The sequence below is a fragment of the Chanodichthys erythropterus genome, chromosome 10, assembly GCF_024489055.1.
Source record: "Chanodichthys erythropterus isolate Z2021 chromosome 10, ASM2448905v1, whole genome shotgun sequence".
Lineage (NCBI taxonomy): Eukaryota > Metazoa > Chordata > Actinopteri > Cypriniformes > Xenocyprididae > Chanodichthys > Chanodichthys erythropterus.
Window position 1 is genome coordinate 53,383,782 of NC_090230.1, and position 19,184 is coordinate 53,402,965.

The 19,184-nt window shown below is 36.2% G+C and overlaps 1 protein-coding gene across 1 annotated transcript; it reads left to right on the forward strand.

Moving 5' to 3' along the window:
- The first annotated feature begins 548 nt into the window (after window positions 1-548).
- pptc7b (protein phosphatase targeting COQ7 b) lies at window positions 549-17,298 on the forward strand. Its single transcript, XM_067398170.1, has 6 exons — window positions 549-1,079; window positions 5,960-6,139; window positions 9,079-9,277; window positions 12,379-12,502; window positions 13,871-14,000; window positions 14,108-17,298. Exons 1-6 carry the CDS (start codon window positions 878-880, stop codon window positions 14,164-14,166), a joined length of 894 nt encoding a protein of 297 aa, XP_067254271.1. The 5' UTR covers window positions 549-877; the 3' UTR covers window positions 14,167-17,298.
- The last annotated feature ends 1,886 nt before the right edge of the window (window positions 17,299-19,184 follow it).

Consider the following 19,184-nt stretch of genomic DNA (forward strand, 5'->3'; position numbering starts at 1 on the left):
TAAAAATATGTAATATTTTTTATTACAAGCTATTACACACACACACACACACACACACACACACATATATATGATGTGTGTGTGTGTGTGTGTGTATGTGTGTGTATCTACATAACATTAAAATATATTTTAATAAATTCATGGGTCAAACACAATATAAGTGTTGTCAAATCGATCAATCACGACTAATCACATAAATGTGTGCATTATATATTTACATATATATTTTCAAACTTTTGTTTGATCAATTTAATCGATTTGACAGCACTGTGTGTGTGTTTGTGTGTGCAATATACAAACGTGTTTACAAAGTTTAATTTTATGAATGTGAAACGACTGTAGACAACTATAAAATGTTTATCTTAATTAAATTCTCCATAGAATAGTTTTGTATCGTATGCAATGGAAAACTAAACCTTCACAGAGGTCGCAAGAGTGATCAATGTCCAGCTCAAATTAAAACGCTCCAGCACGTGTTCTTCCACTACGTCCTTGGGTTTCCACTACGCACTGACGTCACCGCAGCGAGTCATGTGACCTCGGAAGCCCGTATGTGCTTGTCTCCGGAACACTGAGAATGCGAGTGAGTCCAGAGGATGTCGGATAGGATGGAGTGTACTGGAGGAACTTTGTCTGTTAAATCCGCCAAGACATAAAAGAGCCATATACTTCACGTGTCCGGCGGCTTCAGTAGGCTAAAGAAGAAAGGACCCTTGTTTCACTTTTTAAAGCGGCTCGGTTTGGCTTGTGTGGTTTATCTGCGGCGAGCGGAGCCGAATGTTGGAGCACAGAGGCGCAGGTAGTGCACTCGCGCGCGGATCCTAGAGAGACGGGAGACGGGCTCGGCAGGTACACGCTTACCGTATACCAGAGGGGGATGTTATCGGTACTTTCCTATGGCAGGATCGTTGCCAGGGCTGTCCTGGGCGGACTCTCGCAAACGGACGGCAGAGACTATAGCCTGATCACGGCCAGCTGCGGCTTTGGGAAGGACTTTCGGAAGGGGATCCTGAAGAAAGGCATGTGCTACGGCGATGATGCCTGCTTCATTGCCCGGCACAAGTCTGCGGATGTCTTGGGTGAGTGATCACACATACCTGACACCAAAAGTCAGCGCGATACATATCACATATGACATTTGAATACGTTGTTTTATCACAAATATGCACTCGTTAGGGGCTTTTAACTATGAAAATGACCTTCACGGGTTAATGTCAGCACTCATTTCATGATGGAGGGGGTGTGAGGGACGATTAGTCCAGCCCTCACCTTAAATAACCTCCCTCTTTTTGAATCTTTGCGATGTTCTTGATCGCGCTGGTAGATTTAACATACTTTCCTTGAACAAGGAGCATTCAGGCAACCGATTATACACTTTATATAACATATAAACTGTAAACTTGATGCAAAACGAGCTTGGGTAATTCGGGTTGACCTTTCACCCAGAAAGATGCCAGACTGAACCCCAAAGCGCGACTAGCGGCAGAAACGAGAATCATTTCCGTTTAAAACCTTTACCTCATGGAAACATGGATATAAATGACATGATGTTAGATCAGGTGTGCTGGACATTAATACATTTCTCTGATCTAGTGTACTTTGCCTCTATATATTCGATTTACACTGTTAATATTAATGTTTTAAGTATTTTGCTCTTTTGAAAGTACGATATGAGCTAAAACGTGTATAATTGCTCTATATTATAATATGCAGGAGTCTTAAACGCTCAGTGTAAAGTGTGCAGGAGCTCTTTGTAAAGGTCAGAATGGTTGAGCATGGAGGCGGCCATGTTGTTTAATCGCATAACGTTACATGTTCCAGCGACACGCACAGGCGGTTTCATTGTCCTCACTTTGACCCAAAGAAAATATTCTCTTTCTCTTTCTACAACTTAATGTAGTAATCCTAAAAAAATAATACTGATTGAAATGATTCCAAGTTAAGAAAATGCAAGAAAACAACGAGTTCCCTATGACATCCACGTGTTACAGAGAAGGTTGACCGGCTTTTGTTACAAACTAAGCATGTGAGCAGCAGGCCAGCTGTTAAAGTGGTTACGCATAACTTGGGTCAGAATACATATACTGATTAATAATAACCTAGCCTTTTGTATTTTCTGTGGAAAATGTAAGTTGTGCTGGCATTAGGAGTTGCTACGCAGTTGCTAGGATGTTCTGGGTGGTTGTTAGGAAGTAAATCCCATTCATTTTCTCCATATGGGAATTGATTTTATCAATAACTTATAAAACATTAACGAGCAAACCTAATGTGTGCTATGAGGTTGTTAATTAATGGTATATGCTTTTGTTGAAGCCATCAGCACACTTATTTTTAACTTTTAAAATAATTGTGTTTAATAGCGAAATTCCTGGTGACAAATTAAATTACCCATAATTGTGCAAAAAATCTACACCGATCAGAGAATGGACTCTGGAAATGATGTAATTGAGTACGCTTATGAACTACTTAAATATTTGTGTAATAATATTATGCAATAAACATAAAATATACTGTTTTTATCCAGCATTTATTTATTTATTTTTTAATGCAGAAGGTGTTTTCTGGGAATGTGTGAGACTTCAGATTTATTAGCCGCTATAGGGAAATAACGAGAATATCAAAATACAGTAAACAGTAAAACTGTTTGCGCAACAAACCAGCATGTTTACAATTAATACATTAAAATAATATGGTAAGAAATACCAGTTTGCTAATATCAAGCAGCATAACGAGTTGTTTTGTACAGCTAAAAATAACTGGAAGCCAGACACATTCAGTTTACAAATGGCCATGCCCGCTCTTACCTGAAAAATAAGGTCGGTATGTACAATCAACGTATGATTTAAATCTTTTTTATTTGTTTGTCATTGACAATGCTTCATGGGGTTGTAGTTCATTGAAGCTGTAAATACACACTTTTTCAAAACACTTTTTTTTTTAATTGGTTTGATTCATGGCTTATAATGGTTTAACAAAGACTTTTTAAAAATCCCAATATGAGAAAAATTAATTGAAAAATTACTTCTGGAACCAAGGCTTCTGAAAGAGTGGACGGTCACTGTTGTGCACTGTTTCCTCGTCCAATATAATAGTCCTGATCACCCTTGCCAGAGTTTATTTAGCAATAATGACTGACTTGTTTTATCGTCTGCCCTTATTTATACTTAATTACGTTTTAAATGTGTGTCTGTGTCTCTGTCCACTCAGTCTAGCTAACTCCCACATCAACTATCAGTTCAAGCCTTTAAAGGTCAGTAGATGATCTTCACTTACCAGTACAATTAGCTTAGTGAGCTGGTCTTAAGAAACAGCAAGAAACCGCTAGAGGGTTTATATGTTGCAGTGGTCTATTTACTCAGTGGTTCATGTTTCAAGGGGGTGTGAACCTTTGAAACCACATTAGCAGTTGGTTGAGAGATGTTTTTAGTGTTGGTTAGCATTAATTAAAAAAAAAAAGTTTGATTAATTTTCATTTCAATGGATTTGCAAAGTATTTGTACCATTTTCAAGAAGTTTTTCACTCTAATGACCTTGATTAATGACTCAAAAATGTCATATTGTGCAACCATGAAGTAAAACATAATAGCGTATTTACCTTCACCTTGTTACATTTGGGTGTACACATCTTAATAATTATTTTCAAAATATTTTTAAATATATTTTTCAATGTAAAAAGTTTTAGCGTGATGATAAATATCATTAAGATTTTGGGGAGTCACACCACATGACATGAGCCAGAATAGATGATAGCTGATACACACATCTATCCTTTAAAGGAATAGTTCACCCAAAAATGAAAGTTATCCAATAATTTACTCACCCTTAAGCCATCCTAGGTGGTACTATACATGACTTTCTTCTTTCAGCCAAACACAATCGTTTATATTGGTTACACAAAGTTATATTAAATAATATCCTGGCTCCTGCTTTTGTAATGGCATTGAATAGAGTTTTTGAAGCCCCAAAAAACGCATCCATCTATCATAAGAATAATCCATACGACTCCAGTGGGTTAATAAATGCCTTTAAATAAAAGCGAAGCAATATTTTTTGTAAGAAAAATATCCGTATTTAAAACACCTCAGATGGCATTTATTAACCCACTGGAGTAGTATGGATTATTTTTATGATGGATGGATGCACTTTTTGGAGATTATTCAGTGCCTTTACACAGGTGGGACACACCTAGGATAGCCATTTGCTCTAGTAAATATGGTCATCTCAGGTTAATGTGTCTGAAACTAAATATGAATACTAAATATGATGTAATATGATGCTCTCATTTTACATCATGAATGGGATCATATTTATTTTATTCAACATTCATGCTTTTTTTGTTCAATGAAAAAAAAAAAAAAAGTTTGCATGCATGTCTGCTTATGACCAAACAAAATATTTGTATATGATACAGTTTGTATAAGTTATCCCAAATTTCCAATTATTTCCCTTAAATTCCAGTTACTTGGAATATTTCCAAAATTTTCCAGCCTAACTTCCCATGGAAAGTTTCTGGACATTTACCAGAATTTTTCCTCCATTTTGCAACCCTAGTGGCTTCATATGACAATACTTTCTTCCTGCAAAGTGATATAATACAGTATACGCCAACTTGTAATTTCAAATTCTATATGCGCTTTGAGGATTGTTTCCTACTCTAACACCAGTATGTTTGCAGTCTTGTGATGAACAGTTGGTCTTGTTTGCAAAGCTCCATTGAGATGTTAATGTTGGCTTTACTTGTGCTGCCCTAAATCGTGTTTAACTCTGATAAGTCGCCCCTCATTCCTTTTGAGCCTGGATCTCCTTTTGAGCCCATGCAATCTCTTAATTCTCTGCATGTGTGGTTACAATACGTAGTGAGAGTAAGATGTCACAGTATCAGGGTTGGGGAGTGACTACCTAAAAGTAAACAACATTTTCAGCAGTGTGACAGTATCTCAGCCATTTTCAAAACAGTGGAATTTTCCAGTAATAAGGAAACTCGCAGTGTAGCGCATCAAAACACAGCAGACAGCACCACAGTATTTTATGTGTAAATACACAACTGTATTGTCACATTAGTGAAATTTTGGTACAATTTTGTGGGCAAAAAAAAGTCCCTTGTTTGTAGCATAGGGATGTATGAAGCACAGTTCACATAGAAGTCACTTTCAAACCAAGCAGCTTTCTGTTGGTAAATGCAACGAATTAATCCAAGTGACCAACTTTCGTACCTGAAACAAAATCCATACACATAATTCCCAATCGTGTGGATTTCTATTTAAATGACTGGATTTTGCCTGCAAAAATTTGCAGAATAAATAATGTGACCCAATCTTTATAGCCCAGCAAGGTGATTCAGTAATTCAAAACAGCTGTTCATTGATTCAGTGGCATTTTTGGTCTTCTATTTTAAACATATATTTCAGTTTTTCCTTTATATATATATATATATTGGAAATGAGAAACTAGCAGTGAGTTGTCTGGTTGGATTTTATAAAAAAATAAAAATAATAATAATAATAAAAATGAAAAAATGATTTTTCAATATTGTAAATAAATCAAAGATTACTGTTACTATTTCAGTTTTTCTGCTAAAAAAATTTACATTTAATTAAACATTTTGCTTACCATTTCTTTGTAATTATTTGTGAAATTTAATAGCAATTTAAAAAAAGTTGAAAGTTGTTTCAAAGTAAATCCTACACAGGGGTTCAAGAGCTTCGCGAGATATACGTCTAACAACCTCTTTGTTGAATGAAGGCGTCAGACATGCTGTAGCAGTTTTGCATTACCATCACAATGCCCAGTCAGTCAGTAGGTCAGGAAGGAGGTTTGTGGCAGCTGCCATCTGTTTCTGCACCATCAAAAACTGACATCTCTTCCTTCCTTTTCATCTGATTGTCAGAATTTAAGTGTTAAAGCCATCAGGTTTGAGGAAATTGACACTGGTCTGACTCTTTTTGTCTTTTTGTCTCAGGTGTTGCGGATGGTGTCGGGGGCTGGAGGGATTACGGCGTGGACCCATCTCAGTTCTCCGCCACACTGATGAAGACGTGCGAACGGCTCGTGAAGGAAGGCCGATTCACTCCCAGCAGCCCCGTAGGCATCCTGACATCCGGTTACTTTGAACTCCTGCAGAACAAAGTACCACTGTTGGGTATGATTATATCCACACACATACGCCAAATAATCATAAAGTGAGTCAGACACTCACTGCCGCTTTTATAGAATAAATGCATTAAACTGCTGCAGGATGACTCACAGACCTTGCGTCGTGAGGTGGAGTGTTGATTCTCGTCCAGGTTTTTTTCCCCCTTCGTAATGTCAAGAAAAAATATTTGCAGATTTTGCTGTTGGGAGTGTTATTTTAGTATTATTTACGTTCTACTATAGACTAGAGTTTATTACTATTTTTGAATTGCTTTTATTTTTATTTATTTACATTTTGAGTTTTCATTTAATTGTAGGTTTAGTTTTAGTGATTTTGTTATGTGTGCTTTTGTCTTTTTTATTTAGCAATTATTTGTTTGTTTTAGTAATTTTAGTGCTTCAACTTATTTTATTTCAGTTAGTTTCCAAGTAGGGATGCTAACAATTAATTGACAAGTGGTTAATTGTTGAAAAAAAAAATTAATTTAATCGATAAAAGTTATCAATGGTCAATTAAGGTCCTATTCCCTATATGTTCACTGTAAAGCCAAGCTTTTAAGCTTTAAAACGACACCTTTTGTGTGTTGGGTAAGCAAGTGATTTAGTAATGTGATCGTGTCCCCACTACGGATTTAAGAGGTTAATGATTAATTGATTGTTAATTTAAACAACGATTGATTATGGCAATTTATGTAAATGGACATCCCTATTTCCAAGGCAAAAAATCTAATCTTTAAAGTATTTTAAATTTAAACTTTATCTAATATTTTTTATTTTATTTCAGCTTTATTTCAAGTAATGAAAATTATTTTCAATAGTTATTTTTAGTTAACAGTATCTACATAAGTGACTGATTTTGAACACCTTAGTACATAGGCAACATCTCCTCACATTAAACTCCCAATTGATTTCAATTTTAAGTTGGCACACTACAGCTAAATGCATATTCTAATTTGCATAATATTCCAAATATTGGAATAAAATAAAATAGTCAGTTTTAAATTATTTTATAAATTAATTTCAGCATTGTATAAAATATATTTTGAGCATATTTTACTGAACTGTCCTGCTTCTAACATCAGTAGGCAAAGATTTTATTCAGAAATGTTCCTAATGGATGTTTTTACAAAGGTCTCATCAGGAAAAATGTAAAATTTCTGTCAAATATCAAATTGAAATATCTTAAAGTTATGTAATGGTGTTTTTTGTTTATCAGGTGATTTTAAAAAAGATAAACTAATAAACTGCAGAAATATAGTTGTTTTGTTAAGGTAACTTCAAGTTAACAAATGGTCCAGATGCAGTTTTAACCTTGCATGTTTCTGATGTAACACTAAGAGCACAGACTAAGTTAGATTCTTGAACAGGGCGTTGGATTACCAAGCACGCAACCGGTCATCTTTTTGCTGAAACCTGACATCAAGGGCTGTCAGAAATGTCGCTCTATGCTCTTCGTCTTGTTGAGTTGTTTGCCTCTTTTAAAGTGACCCCTTTTTATTTTGGGAAGGCATGTGGAGTGATAAAGGTTTGTGGGTGACCGTTCTAAGACAAGGTCACTTGGACCACAAGGCTTTACTTGGGGATCAAGAGAAGGAAATGTTATGTTAAGTGATTAACTTGGAGACCATCACCTAATGTCAGATGCCTTTATTTTTAGTGTTAAACTTAAAAACTTATCTGTGAGAAATGCTACTTTTAAAAGAATAGGGTAAAACTTTACAAAATGGTTAAAATTTGTGTTAACATGAACTAACAATGAACAATACTTTTATAGCATTTATGAATCATCAGTTTTTAAATGTACTATAGCATTCAGAAGTTTTGGGGTCTGTAAGATTTTTTCATATTTTTAAAATCAGTCTCTTATTCAAAAATGCAGTAAAAACAGTAATATTATGTAATATATGTGAAATATTTTATTCCTGCTGAATTTTCAGCATCATTACTCAGTTTCACATGATCTTTTAGAAATCATTTTAATATGCTGATTTGATTCTCAAGAAACATTGATTTTTATTATCAATGTTGGAAACAGTTGTGCTGATTTTAATATAATTGATAGAAAACAAATCAGGATTCTTTGAATATAAAGTTCAAAAGAACAGCATTTATTTGAAACAAATCTTTTGTAGCATTATAAATGTCTTTACTGTCACTTTGGGTCATTAATACTTATTTATGCAGATACATTTTCTTTAAAAAAACCAAACTTTTGGATGGTAGTAGTATACTAATACATTTTTAATATTATAAATGTAATACATTATTTAAAATATTATGAATAATTAAAAATGAACGATAGTATATTTATATATCAGTAGTAACATAGATAAAATTGCAGTAAAAAGTAGTTTATTGTTTGCGTTTAATTGAATGTAACGTTTAATTGCTGTAAAGCATTGTTTTATGAACTGTACATGGTACTTTAAGTTACTTTTGCTTTGGCAATACTTTTTTCCTGAAGTTATTCTTTGCTTGTAGTTTAACGTGGTGTTTTTTTTTTCTTTCGTTTTTTTGCTGTGGAAATATTTGTCTCCCTGACATACTTTACATGCAACAATTTAACCCTGCATAGTTGTCATGCTGCTTGCAGGGTATTCAGCTTCTTATATAATAGGAGCCACAATGCATTATGACACCCGTTTGCAGTGAGGAAATGATGTCATGCATAGTATATAGGTTACATAATTGTTATGGGGACAAAGGTTTTCAGTTGTTTTTGTATAGAAATAAAAAAATGTGTAATTTAAAATGTAATTTATGTTTTATGTTCACATGTAATAGCGTAAATAAAAAAAAAAAAAACGTTTTACTTTTGTTCGTTCAACAAAAGTTATCTTTTTTACGTAACTTGTTGCACAACTCTGATTAATATAGATTCGATTTGTTCAGCAACCACTTATTTTCTCAATTTCATTCTCTTTGTCTCTTCTCTGTCTCCTCTAGGGAGTAGCACAGCTTGTATAGTCGTTCTGGATCGTCGGAGTCACAGGATACACACCTGTAACCTGGGAGACTCTGGCTTCTTGGTGGTTCGGGGTGGAGAGGTGGTCCATCGGTCAGATGAGCAGCAGCACTACTTCAACACACCCTTCCAGCTGTCCATAGCACCGCCAGGGGCAGAGGGCGTGGTGTTGAGTGACAGGTGTGTTGGTGACATTCAGTGATAGCGGATACACTAACTGCAGTATCACAGATGGTTGCGTGTCACAGATCAGTGTCACAGATGTCTGTGTGTGTGGGCAGTATGGCTTTTACATCAATTAATATTGTAAGATGCACCTACTGTAGGAGCCCACACATTTATCTAGTGCTTGATTCATCACTTTCCTTCCTCTTACTGCTGATATTTCCTGTCTTGTCTTTCTCTACTGGATCTATTATTCAAAAATATTAAAAAAGAAATTCAATTCATACATATAATGACTTGAATACAACTCCTCTATAGCAAGCATGTTGTCATTTTACCCAAAATTTCGAGGGAGAGGGTAGGGTGGTACTGATACTATAGTAAAGAAAAAGTCTCACAAGTATTACCTTGTTTCATTTAGCATAATATTTTATAATTGTGTAAGCAGTTTTGTTAAAACACTATTAACAAATGTAAAACATTTTTCCAAATCAAAGTCATTTGTTGCAACCAATGTGAGTAAACATGCTAAAAAAACAACCATAAAACAGGAAATGATATCATAGAGAGGACCCCTGCAGATCCCCATGACTGTGTGTCAAGGTCAGTAAATAATTTTGATTGGAGCTTTTACAATGCCATATGACCTCCAAAAACATTATGAATTAATAAAAATATTTGTAAGACAAATGCTTTTTATCTTGTTTTTGTTTAAATAATTAAAATGTGTAAAATATTTAAGGTGTAAGGAAAATGTTAATACTTGATCAAGGTTACACCACATGACATTTTTTAAGTGTAAACTTTTCTGAAATGCTATGAAAGTTTTTTTTTTTTTTTTTAAACCCTTTAAAATGAACCTGAATATACAAATACATTTCTAAAAACTTTGAACATGCATTTAAAACTAGATATTTAAAAAAAAAAATCGTTTTTTCTTTGTCGAATGCTTATTAGATGATTTTCCACTTGATAAGATTGAGCAGAGTTAGCAGGTATTAGCTGGGATTCTCCTGAACCCTGTAGAACTGAGAACAGCCAAATCGTTCCGCCAAAAGCACTGTGTGTGTGTGTGTGTGTGTGTGTGTGTGTGTGTGTGTGTGTGTGTGTGTGTGTGTGTGTGTGTGTGTTGGCCCAAATCTTTAATGTCAAGGCCATGTGATTCTAGTTCCTCACTGCCACGGTCTTGCCAGGGCACACATCCAAACGTACACGCGCAAATACCCAAAACCTCCAATGAAAGAGAGAGGGTGGCAAAGCAAACCCATTCTCCTCAGCCAATCAGGGATGTGCTGAACACTTGTGTATATTTTTTTCCTCCAAGTCCCTGTAGAGGGTGTGATTATTTTAAGATCCTCGTGTCCTGCTAAATTTATGTGGGACCTTTAGATTTTTATGTTGTCCGGAGTCTGTTATGGCAGAAAACACTTTCTCATGTGCAGCAGGGAATCTGACCTGGGCTTGACCTGAGTGTTAGGTTCTAATTGCACTTCTCTCATTTACATGCATTACTTTGCAGTCTCTTTTTTCAGTTCCATGTTAACTTTGTTTTTATTGCAAAATGGCCAATCAGTAGCTTAATCTTTTGCAAAAGATATGCTTTTCCATTAACACAATTCATGCGCTGCAGATATAAGATAATGCACTGATCATTTAGTCACTTGGCAGACATTTATTCAAAGCATTTACAAATAAGGAACACCATAAGCAATTTATCATATCAAGATCCAACAATACTCTTAGTACCACAAAGTTATCAGAGTGCCTTTGTGGTTGAGGTTTTTAACGGAAGAGGTGTCTTCTCGAAGGTTGCAATATTCTCCGCAGATCAGGTAAGTTGTAGTCCTTGTAGTCCTTAGCAGATCAGGAAACTTGTTCCACCACAGAGAATCAGAGATAGTCAAGGTTCTGGAAAGTGACTTTGTACTTTGTTGGTTGGTTGTTTGAATCAAACATCTGATTTTCAATCCCCTAACCTCTAAAGACATGAATGATATCTCAAATTGTGCAACTTGTTTGTGAGAGCTGTGTTTTCTTTTTCTTTTTGGACAAACAAATGCGATAGATTGACATAGAGCTCTGGAAAACAGCCACAGCTCTCTAGCAGCAAGTTTTAAACGGATATGCCCTGTTTTCTTTAAAATAAACGTACATTTACATATGCTTTCTTTCTTACCAATGTGGCCAAAATTTTGGCAGATATCGGAGCAAGTATTTGCATCAAATCAATTTCTGTTCTCTGCATAAAGTGTGGTCACACAAGTGAAACTTTGGCGAAATTTAGAAGGCAATGTAGGTCCATCATCCATTGTCAAAAGTCTACTCGAGTCCGATGCAAAATCCACATGGGGAAATTTTTCAACTCTCGTTCCTCACCCGAAATTACCAAACATGCTGATTCCTATTGAATTGACTGCATTTTGTCTGTGAAATTTTGCCGTACTAAGGTAAATGCGACCACACGTTTAGCGAAATATCTCTTTCTAAAGTCTTGATATTTTATGTCCTCTTTTTAGCTTAAATGTGACCTATAATCGGAGCTCCAATACTTAACCAATGCACTAAGATGGATTAAACTAGAATTCGGTCTAAAGGGATTTGGAGCTTGAAGAGGCCAGTCTGGTTTCCAAGAAAATAATCTGACTGCTTGTATTTGGTCCAGAGGTCATGTTGGGTCTGGATGAGTTTTCTTAACCCCAAGTGTCCATTACACCCGTTTAGGTCAGACTGATCTTTGCCCTGTTACCCTCTTGCACTACTGCTTGAGTTTCAACCCTCATCAAGTGTCATTGTAATCTGGTGGATTAGATCATTGTTTCCCCATTAACTTTTCTACAAAATGACTGGATCGTTGCCCATTGAAATTAGTCGGAGAACTCAAGATCCTTTACACTTGACATATTGAATTGTTTTTGGTTATTTATCAGTGCATTTCAGAAGGTTACATTCAATTTTTCATAAGTGTTCAAGACTTGGCATCAATTTGTGGGTATGTAGGTGGGATAGTCATTAAAATAAAAAGTCTTGTAGAATGGTTAGCATGTGCCATGTACGTCTTATATTTGGTTTAACTGTGCAGAAGTCTAATTGCATGTCTTTCTCTCTGTCTCTTTCAGTCCTGAGGCGGCAGATAGCTCCTCCTTTGACGTCCAGTTAGGGGACATTATTTTGACCGCTACTGATGGCCTCTTTGACAACATGCCTGACTACATGATCCTGCAAGAACTCAAGAAACTGAAGGTACAGACAATAGTTGCAATAAAACTACTTGGGTGACTGATTTGTATTTTGGTCCATACCAGTGTAACAAAGAACAGAGAGGCCAATGTTTTGTATTTATATATGTATATAACTCTGTGTTATCATGGTAGAACAACACTGGACCCAAGCAAGACCAGTGTCCACGATTATCGGCCGATACCTATTATTTCAAAGTAAAACAGCCTGGCCGATATATATTGGTCTAACACCACACTTAGTTATACGTAAACTTTCGACCTTTTTCTTTTTTTTTTTTTACAGGTTAGCTGTTCTTGCCGATAATCTTGAAATGGGCAGATAACAGCCGATTAATCCCCCTTGCCAACATTACACTTGGTTAATTGTACACTTTCCACCTTTTTCATTTGATTTATTTTCAGGTTATCAGCCCATCATGATAATCTCAAAATGACTGTATAACGGCCATTTAAACCCCCCTTGCCGATATATCAGTCTAATACTATACATTTGGGCACTTTTTACGTTTTTTTTTTTTTTTCCCTTCTTCCTTTTCTACAGGTAATCGTCCAGTTCCAATAATCTCAAAATGGCTGTATAACTACCAAGTAATCCCCCTGGCTGATATATCATTCTTTGCCTGGCAAGTCCAGAATGATATATCTTCTACAAGATATATCAGTCTGGTCAGTCCGCCCTCCGTCGCGCCTTGAGTCATCTCCAAACCGTACCGTGCAATCAGATTAGTTTATTTCAGTGACGCAAACAGCGTCACTCTAGTGCAAAAGTCCCTTCGGTATCAACAAAGATTGCGCACATGATACCCGGGAGTTTGTTCTATTCAGCCGTGAATTCAGTTTTAAATGACCAAAAACACATTAATTTACTTTTCGCTGTTGACTCTCTTGTCGCTTTGCTAACGTCTTATCCGCCCTTCTCTGGTTGGTTTACTACGCTTCCTGTTTGCTCTGACTTGCTCCGCCCTAGAAATCGAATGGATTCAATGGCGACCAGACTCATCCGCTGGTACAGCAGTGAGGCTGGATTTTCCAGGCAATATCAGTCTAACACTATACTTGGTTAATTGTACACTTTCCACCTTTTTCATTTTATTTTCAGGTTAGTGGCCCATTACGATAATCTCAAAAATGGCTGTGTAATTGCAGATTAATTCCCCTGACCAGATATATATATCGGTCTAACACATACTTTTTGGGTACTCTTGCACTTTCTACGTTTTTATCTTCTGGTTATTGGCCCGTTCCGGTAATCTCAAAATGGCTACGTAACGGACGATTAATCCCACTTTCCGATATATCGGTTTAAGATTGTACTCTTGGGTACTCTTACACTTTCCAATCATTTTTATCTTTTTTATATTTGCTTTAGAACACCAACTATGATAGTATCCAGCAGACTGCACGCAGCATCGCTGAACAGGCTCATCAGTTGGCTTACGACCCCAACTACATGTCCCCTTTCGCCCAGTTTGCCTGTGACAACGGGCTGAATGTAAGAGGTGAGTTTAAAAAGAGTTTCTTGATTCCCATTACCCTTGTGATCCCAGAACCTCTTAGAATAACCATAAATGGAGGTAGTGACCTTGTCATTGTTTTTTCACTTCAGGGGGGAAGCCTGATGACATCACAGTGCTGCTGTCCATTGTGGCAGAATACACAGACTGAGCTCCTCTCTTACACCTGTGTCTTCCACCCCTGTCCTATTGCACTGCTCCCCATCTCACATCTCCCAGCACCCCTTTCCATTCTTCCATTTCTCGAGTAGATCTCCAGTCAACGCAGAGAGGATAGCATGAAGTCGCTGGTGTGGGTGGTGATGCAAGTTGTACTACGTCGCCTACAAACAGTCCAAAATTGATGACCTCACTCCCAAAAGGATTTTGGGAATCTATTACCTGTGTTGTAAATCTGTTATTTCTAGTTTCCCAAGGTGCAAGGAGGGCCATGCATTACCCACAAAAAGGGGTTTCTAATGGAAGGAGCTGTCGCATTTCACTCTTGTGGCTCGTGCAAATGAAAAGTTGTTGTTGTTGTTAAATGGTTGGTTGTCTATGAAAAATTTGAGCGTCTCAAGTCTATATGAGCTGGAGTGCTTCTATGTGTGTGTACGTGTATAATAAGTCCCATGTGGTTGTTGGTCGACTTTGGTTAAGCTGTAAAGGAAAGGTCGGTTAAAGTTCAGAGGGAGGCCTGGTTAGACTTAAACCTGTTGGGAAATGCAAGTGCATTGGGATGTGCTGACTTGTTCTGTTCAGCCAGCATGTCTGCCTCTAGAGTTATACAGCCTTCACCTACACTGTCACTTTGTGAGGTCTCAGATAATGGATTTCGAGTTCAGTGGCTTGTGTTTGATTTTAGAAGAGATAGAAACTAAACTGCACAGACGTCATACCAGAGAATGTCACAATCCGCTAATATACAGATACTCGCTTACGCGGACAGTGGATGTTGACGTTGACTGTGAATGCGTGTTGGATGTATATTTACATGACTTCACCTATTGAGTTTGGAAGTCTACACGCACAAATGGCTAGCATCTGGCAATGCTTTTCATGAAACGAAAGGTCAGGTATATAAATAAATGTTTTATTTTTATAAATATTTAGCTTTTAGTGGACAAGATTAAACAGAATGCAGAAGCTAGGGACCGTTGGTCTTTATGGATCGACTGTAAGGCCTATTGGCGTATTCTGTGCTCCCTAGTGAGGCTTGGGTTATTTTTTTAATTGATTGAACGGTATCTAACGCTTTTTGTTTTCCAGTTTCGCTCTAGATTGGTTCTAGAGAACATTTTCACATTCATGTGCTGCTTTAATTTTTTGTAAATTATAAATGTGTGAGTGACTACATTTATTTATATGAATGTTTTTATCTGTACAATATAAAATGGGTGAGCTGATGATTTTATTTTACTAAAAAAACAAAAGTTCAAGCTGATTGAGTGTTTAGAGTGATTGCCTCACAGTCTTTCAATGAAATGGAACACCGATTCTGTTGTATGAAAAGCAAAAACTATACACAATGGTTATATTTTTGTCCAGTTTATTGAGATTGGGAAACCATAAAGCAATACAGTTAATTAAAATGTGTCTCTTTAGTTTTTGTTTCTCCAGTTATAGCTGTCAAATGTGATGCATGCCCAGGATGGCAAACCTCAGTCGTGTGCATTCAGTTGGTAAAACTGATTGATACATGAATAAATACACCTTTAAGCTTTCATATTCAAAATCATGTTTAACTAAACGTGGAACTCAATGTTTTGTGAGGTTTGCCATCCTGATATGTTTCCCAAAGGCATGGCTCTAGTTCTTCACAGATAGTGAGGACTATAATCAAGTCCTCAGTTGTGCCTGCAACACAATTAGACCAGAACTGTGGTCTCTTACCATGTGTAACATCTTGTGAGTCATGGTCATGTTGAAGTCAATGTCTCTATCCACATTGTTAAATCAGTAAATGAAACCAAAGCAGGAAAGCCATAAGACCAGCATGACCAAGGTCTCACCCTTTCATTGCCACCTTTGTAGACCGAAAACTAATTGTTAAATGTTGAGAGTATCTGCCGGAAATACCATTGTGTCCCATGTCTGCTTTTCTTTCTAAGATAAATGTAATGGAAATCAACTAAACAGTCAGTAATGTGTAATGGTTGTTAAATTCAATTGTGTACTTGACAAATTACAAATTGTGTGATCTAAGTCATTTTATTTTAGCCAAAGGTGATTTCAGGTGTAATTTCAGCGCCTCTAGAGGCAGCAAACAGAACTGCAGTCTGTTTGTTTTACCAGCTCACTGTGATGGCAGTGTTTGGCTTTGTTCAGACAGGCTATATGAATTACTTTTGTGTGTATATCAGAAACTAAATAAAAAAAAAGTATCAATCAATCATGGAGTTTTAGGAAATGCACAATATTTTCCGGATCTGTGTCCAAATATACTAATTCATCACAAAGCAAATTTTCCAGTTTTCCATCCTCTCCTTCCACATTGACAGCTACTCTCATTTGTTGTATGAGAAAGTATCTCATTGATTATTTTACTATAGAAACGGATGTACCATAACATCGGATATTGACTGTTTGGACAATCTTATTTGAATCTTTCCCTTCATACAAAATGACAATGCAAAAATCAGTCCTAGAGATTGAATATGAAAAATAAATTAAATTTGTGGGCAGTGTGAACAAAGCCAATTAAACTTGTTTGAAAACATGCAGTTCTATTTGGCGTCATTGGTGCTGCATAAAGTACACGTTTTGCCTTTAGTGAGTGTCATTGCATGAGAAACATTTTAGTGTCTGGGGTTTTGCCACTTTGTCTGTCTGTCTCGCACACACATTTCTCCCCCCCCCAAAGGCTTTTGTTATGGTCCATCCAAATAAAATCAGATGCACTTTTAATATAGTGCTGTTTTCTTACATCCTAATTTAAAACAGGAAACTTGCCTCCCTGAGTTTGGCTGATAATGACTGAATGCTAATCAAATCTGTGTCTGTGTTTCACTGTGAGTGAACCATTATACAAATCAACATACCATAGACGCCTTAAAATCTCAAACTGTCCCATCCAGAGGCCTTTGTGTGGCAAAGCTTGCATGTCTCATCTGGGTGTCGCTTACAGCAGTGTCGTAACTTTTGGTTGTATCATCTGTCCTTCTCTTATTCGATCGTTTCTATGGTGCTTCTGCAGTCAAGATGAGTCTCTCAGTCTCTGAAGCAGACAATGTGCGAATGAGAACTATACTTTTTTTGTGTGTGTACAGTGTAACAATGCAAGTTCCTGTAAATATGTTTTCCAAGTTGTAAAATATTTAAATAAAAATATAGTATTTATACTAAAATATGACTTGGAGTTATTATCGTCACTGTTTTTGTGCAATGATTATTCTATGTGAAGCTAACTTGACTCTTCAACATATTTGTTTTACATTAATATTAATAATTTATACTTGGATATTTTGCATTTAAAAGACTGTTCACATGAAAATGGAACTACTCACCCTTATGTCATTATGAACCATCAGAATGCATGAATCACACTTTTGGTAATATCGTCTTCTCATTCGGCTTGCGGTCGGAAGGTGTCAACCACAGGACATGTAATAACAACAGAGCAGCAAAGTGATACATCACAACATGGCTCAGCTTTCCAATATAATAAGAGTTATTGGGGAAAGTCCATCACGTGAGTTTGACGATCAGCAATGTCATTAAATTTAAGACTTTTATGTCATAATTTGAAAGTAGCTGTATTAGGTGTCACACAGCCGGCCTCGCAAAAAAACTCAAATTTACTACAAAAAAAAAAAGCTTTTTAATTAATATTATAAAATGTAATAAATATGAAATAAATAATGAGATAAAATGGCACATTTGTGTTGCAACTTACCAGTTACATATACATATTCTTAAAAATAAAGGGTCTTTATTGGCACAGATGGTTCCATGAAGCAATGTTTCCCAACCCTGTTCCTAGAGGCACACCAACGGTGCATCCGAAATCCTGAGTAGATAATACATTTGAATTTGAACTTACATCGCGACCATTATCAAAACTATATTCTATATAGTGTGAATATGGGTAGTATGGATGAAATTCGGAACTGTGAGAAAAAGTAACACAAAAGTAATGTAAGTTACAAAGTAACTAAGTAATCCAATTAAGTTACTTTTTTAGGGAGTAACACAATATTGTAATACATTACTTATAAAAGTAACTTTCCACAACCCTGGTTTTAGAGTTTTTTTGGCATGAACAAAATGTACAATTATATTTTTATATTAACAGATCAACATGCTGGCTACTTTAAATGGATTTACTACAATTTCAATATTATATTTCATCTGAGGAGAAGAGATGGAGTGGCGGCAGATGAGACTGTCATCAGAGAGGAGCAGAGTGAGTGAGAAAGAAAATGATTTTGTGAGTTTGTTCTAATACATTGATTGATTTATTGTTGTTTTTATGTGAACTAAAATAGGTGAAATTTTTAACTGTAAACATATAACATAAAAACATAAAAACATAAAAATAAAATTTATCATTACAGGAGTTTACTTACAGTATTTTTGGATTGGTCTGACAGAGGGAGTGTGGAAATTAATTGATGGCACCACAATGGCAAATGAGTGAGTGATCACTGAAAGTTTTATCATAAATAGGCCTATTCAAAATATAAAACCTGCTGTAAAAATGAATGTTTTAGGTGTGAGAGTGATAACTCTAACTGCGCTGAAATTAATGCATCAGGGAATCCCTGTGATTCTACCCGCAGACGGATCTTTGAGAGGGCTTGAAGAATTATTAAATCACTCACTGTATAACAAAATATGTAAATACAGTCAACAAAACGCATCAAGCTGCACTTATGCTTAGAAATTGTTAATCATTATGAAAGTTGTATTTCAGGTTTATGTTCTGTGTCTTTTGTTTCAGTTCAGTTTGACCTCAATTACTCCCTGTTAGTTGTCTTGTTTTCTGATTAGCCCCACCTGTGTCTCGTTTAGTTCTCTCTGTATATATGCTTTCGTTATTACCGTATATAAAGCTCCTTATGCTTACAAATCTCTCTCGGGTTACTTTGATGTCATTCACCGATCGGTCTGCACAGTCCTGCTTCAAGTTCAACGCACCTTAAATCTGGAGTGGTCAGATGATACAGCGGCCTCGTGGTTCAATTATAG